Here is an 18,453-nt window from a genome sequence, read left to right on the forward strand (position 1 = left end):
AAACAGAAAATGCTGGAAAAACTCAGCAGGTCTAACAGCCTACGGACTCGAAACGTTAACTGTCTTTCTCTCCACAGATGCTGTTAGACCTGCTGAGTTTTTCCAACATTTTCTGTTTTTGTTTCAGATTTACAGCATCCGCAGTATTTTGCTTTTATACTTAACAGACTTGGGTTACGAACATACACATGAGGAGTAGGCTAGTCAGCCCTTCGAGCCTGCTCCACCATTCAATAGGACCATGACTGATCTGATTTCAACCTCAACTTCACATTCCTGCCTACCCCTGATAACCTTTCACCTCTTTGCTTATGGAGAATTTACATACCTCTGCCTTAAAGTTATTCAATGGCTCTGCCTCAACCATCTTTTGAGGAAGAGAATTCCAAAGTCATTCAACCCTCAAAAAGTTATTCCGCATCTCTATCCTAAATGGGTGACCCCTTATTTTGAGGCAGTGACCCCTAATTCTAGATTCCCCCACAAGAGGAAACATCCTTTCAACATTCATCCTGTCAAGTCCACTCAGGATCTTTCATGCTTCAATCAAGTCGCCTCTTACTCTTCTAAACTCCAGCGGGTACAAGGCTAGTCTGCCCAGCCCTTCCTCATAAAACAACCTGCCCAATCCAGGTATTAATCCAATAACCCTTCTCGGAACTGCTTCCAACGCATTTACATCTTTCCTTAAATAAGACGACCAATACTGTACACAGTACTCCAGATGCTGTCTCACCAATGCCCTCTTGAACTGAAGCATAACCTCCCTAGTCTTGTATTCAATTCCCCTTGCAATAAACAAAAACATTCTATTAGCTTCTACAAGCTGCACCTGCATACTAACCTTTTGTGATTCATGCATGAGGACACACAGATCCTTTTGCATATCAGAGCTCTTCAATCTCTCACCGTTTAGATAATGTGCCTCTTTTTATCTGTCCTGTCAAAATGCACAACCTCACATTTTCCCACATTATATTCCATTTGCCAGATTTTTGCCCACTCACCTAACCTATCTATATTCTTTTGTAGCCTCATGTCCTCTTCACAACTCACATTCCTACTTATCTTGCCTCATCAGCAAATTTAGCAACCATACCATCAAGCTCCTCATCCAAAACATTGATTTAAATTGTAAAGAGTTGAGGCCCCAGCACTGATCCCTATGGCACATCACTTGTCACAGTCTGCCAACCAGAAAGTGAGCCATTTATGCCTTCTGTTTCCTGTTATCTAGCCAATCTTTTACCCATTCCAATATGTTAGCCCATGCTTGCCTGATTATATGGACCAACTATTTCATGCCGTAATGTTTCACATTTTCTTCACTAGCCGTGTAAAGAATAGGTTTTTCTAAACATATACACAGATCAGAAAGGGCAGTCTAGACTTTGATCAAGGTTAACATTTGCTTTCGTCAAGTCAGTGCATATTTGGCGCTGCCTTGAAAATTTTCTTTCCTCCCCTCTTGGTATTTACTCCTCTTCAGGGTATGGTTCCATTGTGTTGGTTGCCCTCTAGTGCCTTTAGTAGTAACTGTTGACAAACTGCTTGACTGTGGAAAGCATCAACAACTTGCATTTTTATAGCACCTTCAGTAAGTAAAACGTCCAAAGGTCCTTCACAGAAGCATTAACAAACACAATTTGACACAGTCACATAAGGAAACATTAGGACAAATGACCAAATGATTGATCAAAGAGGTGGATTTTAAGGAGCCTCCCAAAGGAGGAAAGAGAGGTAGGGAAATGGGATCAAACTCCAGAGCTTAGGGCCCAGGTAGCTGAAGGCATGACAGCCAATGAAGCAATTAAAATCAGGGATGTGCAAGTAGTCAGAATTGGAGGAGCGCAGATATCTGAGAGGATTGTAGGGCTATAGAGGTAGGAGGATGAGGCCATAGAGGAATTTGAAAACAAGAATGAAAAGTTTAAAGTCAAGGTGTTGCTGGGTGGTGAGCCAATGTAACTCTTTCGAGTACAAACCCGTTTCCATCTGTTTCAGATGAAATTACATTGTTTCATAGTTTGCCATTGTGAGATTTGAACTCTTGATCTTGGGGTTACAAACCCAGTACCATAACCACTTGGCTATTTAGGCCAAGCCTGGTGAGCCAATGTAGGTCAGCATGTCAGGGTGTTAGGTCAATGAGATGGTGCAAGTTAAGATACAGCAGCAGGTGGCCAAATCCTGGAGGACATAGCTGCCGGACTGCGTCTGTGACAGATGCTGAGAACAAGCAACAGGGAAAAATTGACTTGACCTCATCCTCACTGAACCATCTACCATAAAGGCAACTGTTCAAGACAACTGGTAGGAGCGATCACCACACAGTCCTTGTGAGAAATCCTGTCTTCACAGAAGACGCCCTTCATCGTATGTGTGGTAGTGAGCTAAATGGGGTAGATTCAGAACAGATCTAGCAGCTCAAAACTGGGTATCCTGAGGCACTGTGGGCCATCAGCAGCAGAATTGTCTTCAAACACAATTTTTAATCTTATGGCTCCACATATCCCTCAGTTTACCATTACCATAAAGCCAGGATCAACCTTAGTTCAGTGAGGATTGCAAGAGAGCATGCCAGAAGCAGCACCAGGCATACCTAAAAAATGAGATGCCAGCCTGGTGAAGCAACAATGCAAGACTACAGGCATGTTAAACTGCAGAAGCAGCGTGCAATAAACAGAGCTGAGTATTCCCACAACTAACAAATCAGATAAAAGCTCTGCAGTCCTGCAGCATTTCAGTTGTGAATGTTGGTAGACATTTAAACAACTAACCAGATGAAGAAACTCTACAAACATGCCCATCTTCAATGATGGGGAAGCCAGGCAAAACAGCGCAGAAGACAAGGCTGAAGCATTTGCAAACATTTTCAGCCACAAATGCCAAGTGGATGAGCCATCTTAGCCTCCTCTTGAGATCTCAAGCATTACAAATGTCATGTTTTAAACCAATTTGATTAAGTCCACATGGTATCAAGAACAGGCTGAAGGTACTGGATATAGGGAAGGCTAAGGGCCCTAACAATACCTTAGTGTTTTACTGAAGAATTGTGCTGCAGAGCTCTTCCTGTAAAGCTACAACAGTGGCATGTACCAGACAATGTGGAAAATTCCCCAGGTATGCCCTGGCCACAAAACGCGGTACAAATTTAATTGCTGCCCCAGTCTACTCTCAATCATTGGTAAAGTGATGGAAGGTGTCGTTGAGTGTGCTGTCAAGTGGCACTTATTCAGCCATACCTGCTCACTGATGCTCAGTTTGGGTTCTGCCAGGGCCAATAGGTTCCAGAGGTCATTACATCATTGGTCCAAACATGAACAAAACAGCTGAATACCAGAGGAGATGAGAGTGGCTACCCTTGACATCAAGGCAGCAATTGACAGGACATGGCATCAAAGAGCACTAGCAAAATTGAAATCAATGGGAATCTGAGGAAACTTTCTACTGGCTTGGGTCATACCTATCACAAAGAAAGATCACAGAATCCCTACAGCACCGGTGGTGGTAATTGGGTCCATCAGGTTTGTGCTCACCCTCTGAAGGAGCAATCTGCCTCGTGCCACTACCTACCCACATTGCCTTTTCCTCTACATTGTGGTCTCCTCTACATTGGAGAGGCCAAACGTAAACTGTGTGACCGCTTTGCAGAACACCTGCGGTCTGTCCGCAAGAATGACCCAAACCTCCTTGTCACTTGCCATTTCAACACTCCACCCTGCTCTCTTGCCCACATGTCTGTCCTTGGCTTGCTGCATTGTTCCAGTGAAGCCCAATGCAAACTGGAGGAACAACACCTCATCTTCCGGCTAGGCACTTTACAGCCTTCCGGACTGAATATTGAATTCAACAACTTTAGGTCTTGACCTCCCTCCTCCATCCCCACCCCCTTTCTGTTTCTTCCCCCTTCCTTTTGTTTTTTTCCAATAAATTATATAGATTTTTTTTTCCCACCTATTTCCATTATTTTTAAATATTTTTAAATCTTTTATGCTCCCCCACCCCCACTAGAGCTATACCTTGAGTGCCCTACCATCCATTCTTAATTAGCACATTCGTTTAGATATATATCACCAACTTCAACACCTATGTGTTCTTTTGTTCTGTTGTCTGTGACAGCTTTTGATGATCTGCTTCTATCACTGCTTGCTTGTCCCTACAACCACACCCCCCATCCACTTCTCTCCCCCCACCCAACCCAACTACCCCCCCCGACACACACACGTTAAACCAGCTTATATTTCACCCCTTCCTTGGATTCACCTAGTTCTGTCGAAGGGTCATGAGGACTCGAAACGTCAACCCTTTTCTTCTCCGCCGATGCTGCCAGACCTGCTGAGTTTTTCCAGGTAATTCTGTTTTTGTTTTGCCTTTTCCCCTGTAGCCCTGCAAATGTTTTCATTTCAGATAATGATCCAATTCCTCTTTGAAAGCCCCAGTTGACCCCATCTCCACCACACTCTCAAGTAGAGCATTCCAGATCCTAACCACTTGATTTTTCTCATGTCACAATTGCTTCTTTTGCAAATTACCTTAACTCTATGCCCTCTGGTTCTCGATCCTTCTACAAATGGGAACAGTTTCTCCCTCTCTACTCGGGCAAATTTTGAATTTGAATACCTTTTCAAATCTCCTCTCAACCTTCTCTTCTCCAAGGAAAAGAGTCCCAACTTCTCCAATCTTTCTACAAATGAAGTTCCTGGGATCCCTGAAGCCATTCTCCTAAATCTTTTCTGGACCCTGTCTAATGCCTTCACGTCCTTCTAAAGTATGGTGCCCAGGAGTGGATGCAATGCCGAAGTTGAGGCTGAACAGTGTTTTATGGCTGTTGTTGCAGGTCAATTATCTCAGCCCCAAGGCATCCCTGCAGGACTTCTTTGGGCAAGTGTCTAAGTCCAACCATCTTCACCTGTTTCATCAGTGACATTCCCTCCAACATAAAGTTCAGAAGTGGGGATGTCCACAGAGTGTTCAGTACCATTTGCAATTCCTCAGATACTGAAGCAGTCAGTGCCCATATGCAGAATGACCTAGACAACATCCAGGCTTGGGCTGATAAGTGATAAGTAACACTTGTGCCATACAAATGCAAGGCAATGGTCATCTCCAATAACAGGAGAAGCTAACCACCTCCTCCTAATGTTCACTGGAATTGCTAACGCTGAATCCACCACCATCAACATCCTGCAAGGGGCGGGGATGGGGCGCTACCATTGACCAAAGGCTTAACTGGACCAGCCATATAAATACTGTGGTTACAAAAGCAGGTTGGAAGATGGCAATTGTGGTGGGGAACTCATCTCCTGACTTCCTAAAATCTATCCACTAACTACAAGGCACAATTTAAGAGTGTGATGGCAAAAGGACAAAACCTGAAATGTTAATTCTGTTTCTCTTTCTACAGGTGAAGCTGGACCTGAGTATTTCCAGAATTTTTTGTTTCTATCTCCAATTGCCTAGATGAGTGCAGCTCCAACAACACTCAAGAAACTCAACACCATCCAAATAAAAGCAGTCTGCTTGATCGGCATCTCATCCACCACCTTAAATATTCATTTCTTCCACCACTGGCGTACAGTGGAAGCAGTATGTACCATTTACTAGATGCACTGTAGCAACTCAAAGGGTCCTTCAACAGCAGCTTCCAAATGAGCAACCTCTAAAACAAAGGCAGCAAACACATGGAAACACCTCAAAGATGCACAACATCCTGACTTGGCACTAACTCGCCATTGCTTCACTGTTGTTAGGTCAAGATCCTGGAATGTCCTCCCCAACAGCGCTGTAGGTGTACCTATACCAAGTGGTCTGTAGCAGTTGAAGGCTGCAACTCACTCAGCCTTCTCAAGGGCAACTAATAAATGCTGGCCTTTTCAGTGACGCTCAAATTCCATGGACAAATAAAAAGAAAAAGCAGAGGCTTGGACAAGTTCAATTTGTGGGGGTGAAAATGGGAGGCCAGCCAGAAAAGCATTGGAACAGTTAGCTCGAGAGATAACAAAAGTAGTGTAAGAGAGTTTTGGCAGATGAGCTGAGGCAGGGGCAGAGTTTGGTGATTTTATATTAGATGGAAGTAATCAGCTTAGCGTTTGATTGAAAGTCTGGTTGGAAGCTCATCGCAGGGTTAAATATGAAATTACGTATGCCAACTGTTGTTTCAGCTTCAGACAATTGCCTGGGAGGGGGATGGGAGTTGGTGATGAGGGAATGTAGTTGCTGACAGACTGAAGAGGAAATTTCTGCTCATCTAATACTGCAAGTTGGATAAGTAGTTTGAGAGACAGAGAGGTGGTGATAAGGCAGAGATTGGTGGTACAGTTGAGTCTAATCCTATACTCACTAATTACACATACACACCTCTAGCGGGTCAGTGAATAGCAAGCAAGAGCAGTGGAATTTTTTCCTTTATGGTTGCTTAACACACATTGGGAATAAAACCTGGGATCATCCTGGACTACATGGTCTGGCTGCTTACTGAATAAAGTTTCAGCATTCAGGGACGCAGCAAGACTTGCTTTTAACTGGCATAAAAGGTGCTTATGGACAGCGCCTTATTTTCAAAAATTCTCCTGATGTTTGAAATATTTGGGACAAATGTATTCATGAAAATGGTAGAAATTTGTCAATGTTTCTTCAGATGACTCACCTCTGAGTCATTCAAAAGTTCTTTACTAAGTTCTCCATTTCTTGCATCAGTTGCTTGTTCAGTAGAATTTGGCTGCCACTTGATCTTTTGTTCAGCAATGACTGGCCTTGTTATACCACAGCCAGAGTAATTGGGGGAATCTACTACTCCAAATACCTATTGTAAGAATAAGCAAAATTTATTAGAAGCATAAACTGCACAAATAAAGCTAATCAAAAAATAAGGGCTGAGAAGTTGTTCCTTGTCCCAAATGGTTTTTAAAATACAAAATAAACAGCACAGTACTATATGCTACTAAAATCAGACCAATTAAAAATTAAATAGGATACAGTTAGCGTTTGTGTGCCTTTTTTACATATAAGCAATGCAACTGAATAAAAGGAAAGAATGGAATATTCAATTTAAGTGCAAAGCTTCCCATCATTATAAAATTTAGAGTGTCCCGCAACACTCAAATAATAATCTAATTTCTCACCACTTACAATTTCCTAATGACAAGAGAGGATGTGATATAATCAATCTTTTGGGAAATTGAGATGTTCCTTTCCATTAGCACGTCAAATCCATCAACCTCAAAATCCTCAACTCCAGAATAGAAAGAATCAATCTGATGGGTGCAGCTGCTGACCTGAGCCATTAGCAGGTATTGAGACAACCAACACAACAAAATAACCTTAGTGATTGTTCCCTTACCAAACTATCACAGATATATCTAAATACAAAAGTTTTGGTAGGACTATCCACCTTTCAGTCCTTCAAAATCAAAATCTCATCTTTATATTGAGAAGATCCTTCAACATATCTTGTGGCACTACAACTGTGCTAAGTCAGACTAGAAAGGTATAGATCTAGCAACCCCAAGCTGGACATTCGCATGTGACCAATAAACACCAGAATTATACACCACAGTTTATAAATTAATGCTCCAGCATATTCCTCATTCATCATCATTAAGCCAGGAGATTAACTCTGGTTTAATGCAGAATGTACAATGATGTGCTAGGAAAGTACCACACATATATTAGATTGAGACACTGACATAATGAAGATTTTATAGTGTTATCTGCATGCTAAACAACAAAAACATATCTATATGCTACCACAGTCAGAGAACCAAAACAAGGTTTACCATATCCTGTCAACAACAGTGGTAGACAATCCAGCAACAGAAAGGGGAAGGAGGCTTCATGAACAGCCCAATCCTCAATCATGGTGTAGCCCAGCCTGAGGGTGCAAGAAACAATGCTGAAGTGTTTGCAAATCTTTTCAGCCAAAAGTGCCAAGTGGATATTTCTATCAGGCCTCTCCCAAGATGCCCATCTTTGTTGATGCCAACGTCTGATCCATTTAGTTCACTTAACATTTCTTTCAGAAGTTGCACACTACAATGGCGATGTCAGAGGCTTTAGGTACTGTTAATACTCCAACTATGGTGCTATGGTACACCAAAATTAGCCAGTTTCCTAGTCAAACTGTTTTAGTACAGCTAGGAAACTGTCATCTACCTGATAATGTATATGTCCTATTTACAAATGGCAGGCCAAAATTAACCCAGTTAAATACCACCCCAGCAGTTTTTTAATCAAGTATCAGTAAAGCAATGGAAGAAATCATCAGTAGCGCAATCAAGCAACACCTACTCACTGATGATCTGCTTGTTGAGACAGTTCAAGCTCTATCATAATCAGTTCACATCTGGAATCCATGAAGCAGATCGAGTTACCACCTTGATCCAGAAATAGGCACAACAGCAGAATGCCAGGAGAGTGGTGACAGTAGTTGCTTCTGATATCAAGGCAGCATTTGACCTGGTATGACTGTCGAGGCTAATCATTACAACACCAGGATATTACTACAGGATTTCCTCAAGACAGCATCGTAATCCCAGCGATCATTAGCTGCTTCATCGATGATGATTCTACTGTTTAACTGCACATCCCTCCTCCAACACACTACTCTACAGCAGGCCATTCAGGTTTGAGCAGACAGCCAGCCAAGTAATTTGTGTGGCAAGAATAAGTTCCATTCAGAGAAGATCTAACCACATTCCTGATCTTCAACAGGATCTCCATCATGGTCTCCCCTACCATCAACATCCTGAGGTTCACCACTGACCAGAAGCTTAACAAGGCTAATCATATCAATAACATAGCTACAGGAATAAAGTAGAGGCAGGAAACTCTGTGGATCATTTTCTAATCCTTTAATGGCTTTATCCTCTACAAAGCCTATGCACAAGTCAGCCATCAATGTAGCCTGCTGTAAATGCCATGTGTGAAGATCCCATGAGATCAATGTTAAGTCATTATGAGATTTTTCTCTTCAAATGAGTTCTGAAAAGTTCTTTAAAATTTGACAAGTTGTCTATGGTCAAACAGTTGAGTAAAAAAGGAAAAAAAATGTTTGCATAGTGCTGCTTCAAGCAATTCTAAGCAAACTACGTTGATTCCCTAGGTGTTGGCAATGACACCAATGAAGTAACCCATGTAGACCATATAGCTGGCAGCATAGTCTGTGTAGTACCATTTGAAATAGCTGTGCGTGAATAAATTTCCCCACAAACTTTTTGACAATTTTGTTTCAATGTGTTATCTTAAAAAGTTACAAAGTATTTACAGTACAGAAACAGATAATTCGAACCAACAGACCCACAGCAGTGTATATACACCACAGAGGCGACCTCCTGCCCTTCTTCATCCACCCCCATCAATGCATCCTTTTGCCCCTTTCATCTTCACATGATTATCTAGGCTCCTCTTAAATGTAGCTATGCCCTTTAACTACTTCAAGTTACCAAGTTCCACATTCTAACTATTCTGTGTAAAGAAATTTCTCCTGAATTCTCTACTGGATTTATTAGTGACTACCTTATATTTATGGTTCCTGGTTCAGTTTTTAACTAAGAAGTAAAAACCCTTTCATAACCTTAAAGACCTTTGTCAGGTCACCCTTCAGCCTTCTCTTTTCTAGGAAAAAAAAGCCCAGCTTGTTGAGTTTTCTTGATGGGTATTACCACTGAGACACTGGAAAGGTGCGAAAAAGACTTACCAGAATGTTACTGGAACAATGTCCTTGTTATAATAGACCAAATCTGTTCACAGTATTCCAAATGTGGTCTAACCAAGGTTTGATACAAGTTTAACATCATTTCTCTATTTTAATTCTCTACACAAATCAATCTTTAAAGACTTTATTAACCTGTTTTTATGGTCTTAATGTGTGCAGTTGTAATGTTTAATTTCATTGAGGATAAAGTACAAAACATAACTAATACAATGACTAAACATACGTTTTTGAAGGAAGCCTGGTGATGTAGAAAATTACAACATGTCAAACCAAAGAATGGGAAGTGAAAAAGAGACTTCACCAACTCACATCAAGTTTCTGATTGAAATCTAAATTGGCAACAGGAAAAATTGAAGTGATTGCATGCAAAGAAGGAGGTTTTCTGCTGCACAAGTTTTGAAAATAAACTTAAGCTTTTTTGACAATTGATAAACATGTTATTATTTGGTGGATGAAAGACAAAGGGAAGAAGGGAAATGGGAACAAGCCTAATAAGTGATTAGGGCCATATGCTTGCATGCTGACACAACTGGTTGAAGCGTTGCCATGTTGTAACTTCTAATGCATGTATTTCACTATTAATTTTTTTTTCATTCATTCATGGGATGTGGGTGTCACTGGTCAGCATTTATTGTCCATCCCTAATTGGCCCTGTTCTGGAGTGCATGTAGGCCACACCAGGTAAAGACAGTAGATTTCCTTTCCGAAAGGACATTAGCGAACCAGGTGGGTTTTTACAACAATTGACAATGGTTTCATGGTCATTATTAGACTTTAAGTCCAGATTTTTATTGAATTCAAATTCCACCATCCGCCATGGCAGGATTCAAACCCGTTACCCTGGGTCTCTGGATTACTAGTCCAGCAATAAACCCACTACACCATTGCCTTTCCCTAACAGAAATCAAAAAAAATACCAGCATTGAATTTAGTGATCAGGTGTTTATTCCTTTTGCTTTGATTAAATTGTCAGGACTATAGCTGTGCAAATGGAGCAATCTGAAGTCTACCAAAAATAAGTTAAGAATTTGTAATTGCAAAAAGTCAAAGAAATTTCAAATGGGGCCTTAGTGAAGTTGGTGAATATCAGGCAAGCCAAAAAGAGATCAAACCCAAAGCCTAAAAAAGGGAAACTGAATCAAAAGAACAATTTCAGCATTGCCAAATATATCAATGTACTGTCTTTTCAATTTTCACAAAATAAATTATGATTGGAAGATATGAACCGAAGCATCAGCAAAAATTCTGGCAGCAAACCCATTGATTTTTTTGTTTTCAATACCGTAAGAGGAATCCGTAAATGGAAGGTAAGTGAGTGCAGCTGAGGGACTGAGTGAATACCTAAGAGTTTGGTGAGTGGAAAGTGTTGGTTTCCTTTTGCTTTTTCTACCTTTCTCACCCTGTAGGAATTGGTTCTTAGTCTACTACAGGGAAAGGAGCTAGCTGTTTGCTGAGTATCTGGTAAGTGGTTAAGGTCTGCTCCATTCCTAAAGTTTAAAATAGTATGCAAACTGGTGGTAAACTTAATAAAATATGTAAAAAAAGGCAACATAAATAAGTCAATAATATTACTAATTAATTAAAACACATTACCTGTCTTGCCATCCATCCTTAATGCGTCAAGGCTGCAACATGTGGGAGCTCATGGATGCCAGTGTGATCCAGGTCAAACATGTCTGCAGTAAGTGTTTGCAGCTCAAGGAGTTTTAGCTCAGAGTCATTGAGCTCGAGGCTGAGCTGCAGACACTGCAACACATCAGGGAGTGGGGGGAAGATACCTGGATGTTTTGTACCAGGAGGCAGTTACGCCACTTAGGATAGGGTCTTCTGATTTGGTCAGTGGTCAGGGAGAGGAGGGTGTGATTGCGAATGAGGCTGGTAAGGTGACCCAGAGGGCAGGGTGGCAAGAGTGTCTGTCCCAGAAATTGTCCAATAGGTTTGAGGTTCTTTCAGCTTGTCTGGATGAGAGTGGGGGCTACAAGGCGGATGAGTAAACTGACCATGGCACTATGGTACAGGAAACTAGTCAACTGACTTCGGGACATCTGCTCAGGGCTGGAGAGGAACTTGCAGTGGGAGGGGGAGGATCCAATTGTCCTGGTCCATATAGGTACCAATGGCATAAGTAGGACCAGGAAAGAGGTTTTGCATAAGAGTATGAAGAGCTGGGTACTAAATTAAAAAGCAGAACATCAAAGGTCACAATCTCTGGATTATTACCTGAGCCACATGCAAAATGGCATCAGGTACTTAAAATTAGAGAGATGAGTACATGGCTCAAAGACTGGTGTGGGAGACGTGGGTTCCTGTTTATGGGGCGCTGGCACCAGTACTGGGGAAAGTGGGGACCATACTGTTGCAATGGTGCACACCTGCACCATGCATAATTAGGGAAGTAGAGAGGGTTTTAAACTAAATAGTGGGGGCAAGGAATCAAATGTGAGTAAATTTGGTAAATCAGAGAGTAGAGATAAGGGAATAGAAGGAGGCTTAATATAGGAAATATTAAACAGGCTGACAGGAAGGGACAGAGTACATGTCTAAGACTAAGTCAAGGCTAGAGGTTACAAAACTAATAAAAAGACAAAACTTAAGGCTCTGTATCTGAACGCACATAGCATTCTAAACAAAACAGTTGAATTGATAGTGTGAATAGGAATTAATAAGTACGATCTAACAGCCATTACAGAGGTGGCTGCAGGATGACATAGATTGGTACCTGAATATTGAAGGGTATGTGACTTTTAGGAAGGACAGGAAGTTAGGATAAGGTGGGGGAGGGTTGCGGTTCTGTTAATTAAAGACGACATTAACACAATAGAGAGGATGACCTAAGTTCATGAAACCAGGATATAGAAGTGGTTTGGGTAGAGATGAGGAATGATAAAGTCAAGAAGTCACTTGTGGAAGTGGGTGTGCAGGTCCCCTAACAGTAAACTCACGGTATGGCAGGATATCAAAGAAGAAATAGTGGAAGCTTGTCAGAAAGTATGGCGATTATCATGGGGGATTTTAATGTCCATATCGATTGGAATAGTCAGATGGGCAAAAGTAGTCCAGATGACAAATTCATAATGTTTTCAGGATAATTTCTTATAACACCACATTCTGGAGCCAGCCAGGGAGGAGGCTATGCTAGAACTGGCATTGTGGCAATAGGATTAATTAATGGCCTCATAGTGAAGGCACCCCTAGGTAACAGTGATCATATGATTGAATTTTGCTTTCAGTTTGAGTGACAGAGAAAAGCGGGTCAAAGACTAGTATTTTAAACTTAAATAAGGGCCATTATGAGGGCATGAAAGCAGAGCTAGTGAAAGTGAACTGCTAATTTAGGTTAAGGGATAGGTCAATAGAGGTGCAGTGGCAGACATTTAAGGGGCTATTTCAGAATACACAGAATAAATACATCCCAAATGAGAAAGAAAAATTCCAAGCAGAGGACCCACCGCCCTTGGTTATCTAAAAAAAAGTTAAAGGTAGTATCAAACTTCAAGAAAAAGCATATAATTGCGCAAAGATGGGTGGCAGATTAGAAGATTGGACAGGATATAAAAATCAGCAAAGAATGACCAAAAGATTGACAAGGAAGGAAAAAGAATGCGAGAGAAGGCTTGCTAGAAATATAAAGACAGGTAATAAGAGTTTCTATAATATTTAAAAAGTTAACAAAGTGAGCGTTGGTCCTGCAGAAAGCTAGTCAGGGGGTGGGGGGGGTGGGTGGGGGGGGTGGTGGTGGTGTAATCAATGGAAATGAGGAGACGGCAGATGAATTGAACAGATATTTTGCATGGGTCTTCACCACAGTGTATACAAGCAACATCCCAGAAGTGGCTGAGAGTCAAGAATTGGAAGGGATGGAGTAACTCAGGAAAATTACAAATCACCAGGGAAGTGGTACTTAGCAAATTATTGGAGATAAAGTTGCAAATTGACAAGTCCCCAGGTCCTGAAAAATTTCATCCTATGATATGAAAAGAAGTGGCTAGTGAGATAGTTCATGTGCTGGTTTTAATTTTCCAAAATTTGCTAGATTCAAGAAAGGTTCCATTAGATTGGAAAATAGCTAACGTAACTCCTTTATTCAAAAAGAGAGGGAGACAGAAAGCAGGAAACTATAGGCCAGCTAGCTCAACATCTATCATAGAGAAAATGTTAGAAGAACACTGCACTTAGATAAATTCAAGGTAATCAGGCAGGGTAAACATGTTTTTATGAAAGAGAAATCATGGTTAACCAATTTACTGGAATTTTTTGAACAACTAACAGATGATGTGGATAAAGGGGATCTGGTGAATGTATTGTACATGCATTTTCAGAAGGCATTTGATAAGCTGCCTCACCAAAGGTTATTGCAGAAAATTAAAGCTGATGCAATGAGAGTGACATACTAGCATGGATAGAATATTGGCTAACAGGAAACAGGGGGTAGGCATAAATGGTCATTTTCTGGTTGGCAGGATGTGACAAATGCTGTGCCACAGGCATCAGTGCTGGGGCATCGACTCTTTACAATTTATATAATTGATTTGGATGAAGGGACCGGTGGTATGGTTGCTAAATTTGCTGATGGCACAAAGATAGGAAGGAAAGTAAGTTGTGAAAAGGTCATATTGAAGCTACAAAAGGATATAGATAGGCTAGGTGAATGGGCGAAGAACCGGCAAATGGAGTACAATGTGGGAAAAATGTTTGGTTGTTTATTTTGGCAGGACAAATAAAAAAAGAAGCATATTATCTAAATGGTGAGAGATTATAGAGCTTGCAGACGCAAAATGATTGGGGTGTCCTCACGCATGATTCGCAAAAGGTTTGTATGCAGGTGCAGCAAATAATTAGCCATGCCAATAGAATGTTATTGTTTATTGCAAGGAGAATTGAACACAAGAGTACAGAGGTTATGCTAAGGCATTAGTGAGACCATATCTGGAGTACTGTGTACAGTATTGATCTCCTTACTTAAAGGGAAGGTGTAAAAGCATTGGAAGTTCAGAGGAAGTTTACTAGATTAATACCTTGAATGGGTGGGTTGTCTTATGGAGGAAAGGTTGAGCAAGCTAGGCTTGTATCTGCTGGAGTTTAGAAGAGTAAGAAGTGACTTGATTGAAACATACAAGATTCTGAAGGGTCTTGACAAGGTGGATGTGGAAAGGATATTTCCTCTTCTGGGAGAATCTGGAACTCGAGGTCACGATTTAAAAATAAGGGGTTGCCCATTTAAAACGAGACAGAGATGAGGTAAAAATTTCTCTGAGGGTTGAGACACCATGTAATTTTCAACCATTGGATGATATGAAGGAAAAAGGTGTTACTATTAAATGGATTTAATTAATACACTCGAGTAACTTTACCATTCATTTACACTTGATAAAAAATTTATAAGAAGTGAAATTTCCAAGGAAATTTTCTGGAAATTCCAGAAAGATGGACTGTCACATGAACTGGGGGCAGGTGGAGCAAACCAAAACACTACCTTTAAGATTTGGTCACCATACAGAAACTGTAACAAATCCTACTAAACGGAACTTACAACCTTACTCTGCAAACATATTTTAATTCTTTTGAAGGAGAAACAAGTAGCTGAAAAGGCACTTAAGAGAACCAATTGTAGGGAGGAAACTGACTTGTGCCACTGAAAAATGAGGAAGCCAATACCAGAGATAATCTAACGCTATACTTGATTGGTTTCGCCTTTACTTAGAAATGAATTATGTCCAATTAGTAGAGGAAGGCCATCTTGTGCACCGCAGTACCATTAGAATTGACAAACCAAACCAAAGATGCTTTATATATGCATGCAAATTAAACCAAGCAGCAGTTTTGCATCAAAATAAACCCCCTCCCTGACCTAATGTGTGGCCATTGCATCAGCAGAATCAATTTAAGCTTTTTCAGGTGAATTGCTAGCTGAAAAACAGCACCATACAGGCCACTCACGCTTGGCCTAAATAGCCAAGTGGTTATGGTACTGGGTTTGCAACCCCAAGATCAAGTGTTCAAATCTCACAATGGCAAACTATGAAACAATGTAACTTCATCTGAAACAGATGGAAACAGGTTTGTACTCGAAAGAGATACAGGCCACTCACTAAGCCGAAATATACTCAAATAGCTTTGGTTACATGACTACAAAATAAAACAGCTGAGATGGTATTAAATTTGCGATCTACACTGAGAAACAAAGCAATTCACACAAAATAACTTCTCACAGAATATTCATTGAGTGGTAGGTAAAATTTCAACACTGCATTTCCTGAGACAAATGAAGTTATGGTTTAAACAGCAAACGAAACTAATAATGTAAAAATACATTGCAATACCATAAGTTGGCAACAATAATTATCTACCAGTACCAGTCAAAAAAAAAATCAACTAAAACTTTAGAAGTTTTTTTTAAACATACCATGCAAAGGGTTTTGAAAAAAATATTGATAACAGTAAACAGAAGTTGACAATGTAAGGCTAAGCTGAACTATAAAGAAGCCTTTCATGATTTCCTTGTAATAGAATGATTTGGTGCTGAGATCAGGAGTGAATCAATCTGTGTACACGCCCAGAATGAAGCCCTACAAACATGAGTAGAGAAAGAATATTTGATTTGCATAGCTACAATTTTAGTGTTCAACAAGCGGCCACTGTCCTTGTGGTGGCCCTACACTGAGATTTACATGTACATATTTATAAATAAGGAAGAAACAGCAATCACACACTATTAAACATTGTACAGCAATATGTTGCAGTATTTATTAACTGCTTCCCAGATTTAGAGGGTAGTTGAAGGAAGTCACAAAGATAATCTGATTTTATTCATGCCAGACATGACTATGATCCAGGACAAGGCTGCAATGATAATTGTTCAGAAACTACAGAAGAAAGCAAGTTTTCAAAATGTAATTTCCAGTGGAATGAAGGGAACACAGGAAGAGAAGTAGGGCATTTAGCTCCTCACTTCTCTTCCTCCATTCAATGAGATCATGGCTGATTTGCGACCTAAGTCCACATGCCTGTCTTTGCCCCATATCCCTAATACCTTTGACTAACAAAAATTCTATCCATCTCAGATTTTAAATTAACAAATTGATCTAGCATCAATTACCATTTGCACAAGAGAGTTCCAAACTTCTACCACCCTTTGCATACAGGATTGTTTCCTAACTTCATTTCTGAAAGATTTGGCTCTAATTTTTTGACTGTGTTCCCAAGTCCTTGACTCCCCAACCAGTGGAAAAAATTTCTCTCCATCTACCCTATCTGTTCCCCTGAATCAATTGACCCCTCACCCTTCCAAATTCGAGGGACTACAACCCCAGTTTATGTGATCTCTTCTAGTACTTTGATTTTTGATGTCCGGGTATTAATAAGCTGTGCTCCCTCAGGTGTGGTGGAAAATTTGCTCAGAATAACCAGTGCTTTGTATAACTGAAGCAGGAGTTCTCTACCCTTGTATTCCAGTCCTCTAGATAAAAAAGTCAACATTCCATTAGCCTATTTCATCTCATTATTTTCTATACCTGTTCATGACATCTTAACAATCCTCAAGTATCTTTGGACTCAACTGTATTCTAGCTTGGCCATGAAATTAGAAGAGAATTAAAGACTGTATATTAAAGAGAAGAGAAAAGCATGTTCAGGGCACATTCAATTATTTTTAAACAGCCATGATCTAAAAAAGTTCAAAAAATCAAATGCAAGTTGACATCACAGATATCAACAAACAAACAGGATAACTCCCAATGCATAGGTAGAACTGAATCCTCTAACTTCCAAGTTGTTCCAAGAAAAATAAAAGCCCCTACAATTGTGTTTTTCTTATGTGCTTTTCACTTTAACCTATCATATCTCCAAATATGTGCTTTGATTAAATAGGAAATTCACTAAGTACATCTAAAAAAATGTTTAACAATACTGAAGGTGCCATGTTACTTTGCTAAGCACCATCTGCAATCACCACCTTACTGAATTAATCTCATGTCACTCCCATGTCAGAGTACTCGCTCACTGAGAGGCTTCAAAACAGATATTTGGCAAAGCAATTTCTTTTGCATTTAATGCAAGAGTTATTGGAATTGGAGAATGGAACATTTCAGACAGTCTCTCTGACCAAGATCACTAACTTTTTGCAATTGGTGAACCCAACCTGTGCTGTGCTCAGGCCCAACTAGGTTGAGAGTAAGATCGCCTATTCAGAATGCTGCTAGAACATTCTGCCATATAACAGACTGATAAGCCCATGTAGATACAGGTATGTAAAAAAAAAAATTGTCCTCAGGAGGTAAGCGAGGCAGCATTTATTGCCCACTCTTGTCAGGCAATTGAGAATAACAAGGATTACCCGGAGCTACATTTATCCTCAACTTCACCAAAAGCGGATTACACGAGGCAAAATTTTTAGCTGAGCGGGCGGGCGTCCGACCTGCTCGAGCATAAAATGATGCACAATGACGTCGGGCAAGCGTCCCAATGCCAATGTGCAGTCGCATGATATTTCGCTCAGCAGCATGCCCAGCAATAAACATGTTTTATTACATTTTTCATATCTTTATTTTTTTTTAAACTCTTAATCTCTGAGGCAGCTCTGTTCCTCAGGGAGATTATCAAGCGCGCACATGCCAAGTTTGCGCTCGCCACAGCTCACCCTCTTTCCCCCGCCCACACAGGCAGCGCTGAGTGCTAAAAACAAAGATAAAAACAAAAAAACTGCAGACGCTGGAAATCTAAAACAAAAACAGAATTACCTG

General features: G+C 40.5%; 1 protein-coding gene across 12 annotated transcripts in view; it reads right to left on the reverse strand.

The window, feature by feature from the left end:
• The window catches only part of LOC121272269 (centrosomal protein of 170 kDa-like), a 160,017-nt gene that overhangs the window by 69,714 nt on the left and 71,850 nt on the right, over positions 1 to 18,453 (reverse strand). For 11 of the 12 annotated variants that reach the window (XM_041178892.1, XM_041178901.1, XM_041178909.1 and 8 more), the window contains one exon: positions 6,650 to 6,805. The exons of the other annotated variant lie outside the window; for it this stretch is intronic. In XM_041178892.1, coding sequence (XP_041034826.1) covers positions 6,650 to 6,805 — 156 coding nt within the window. The remainder of the gene's footprint in view (positions 1 to 6,649; positions 6,806 to 18,453) is intronic. 12 annotated transcript variants of the gene reach the window in all.

This window comes from Carcharodon carcharias, chromosome 2 (assembly GCF_017639515.1).
Source record: "Carcharodon carcharias isolate sCarCar2 chromosome 2, sCarCar2.pri, whole genome shotgun sequence".
NCBI lineage: Eukaryota > Metazoa > Chordata > Chondrichthyes > Lamniformes > Lamnidae > Carcharodon > Carcharodon carcharias.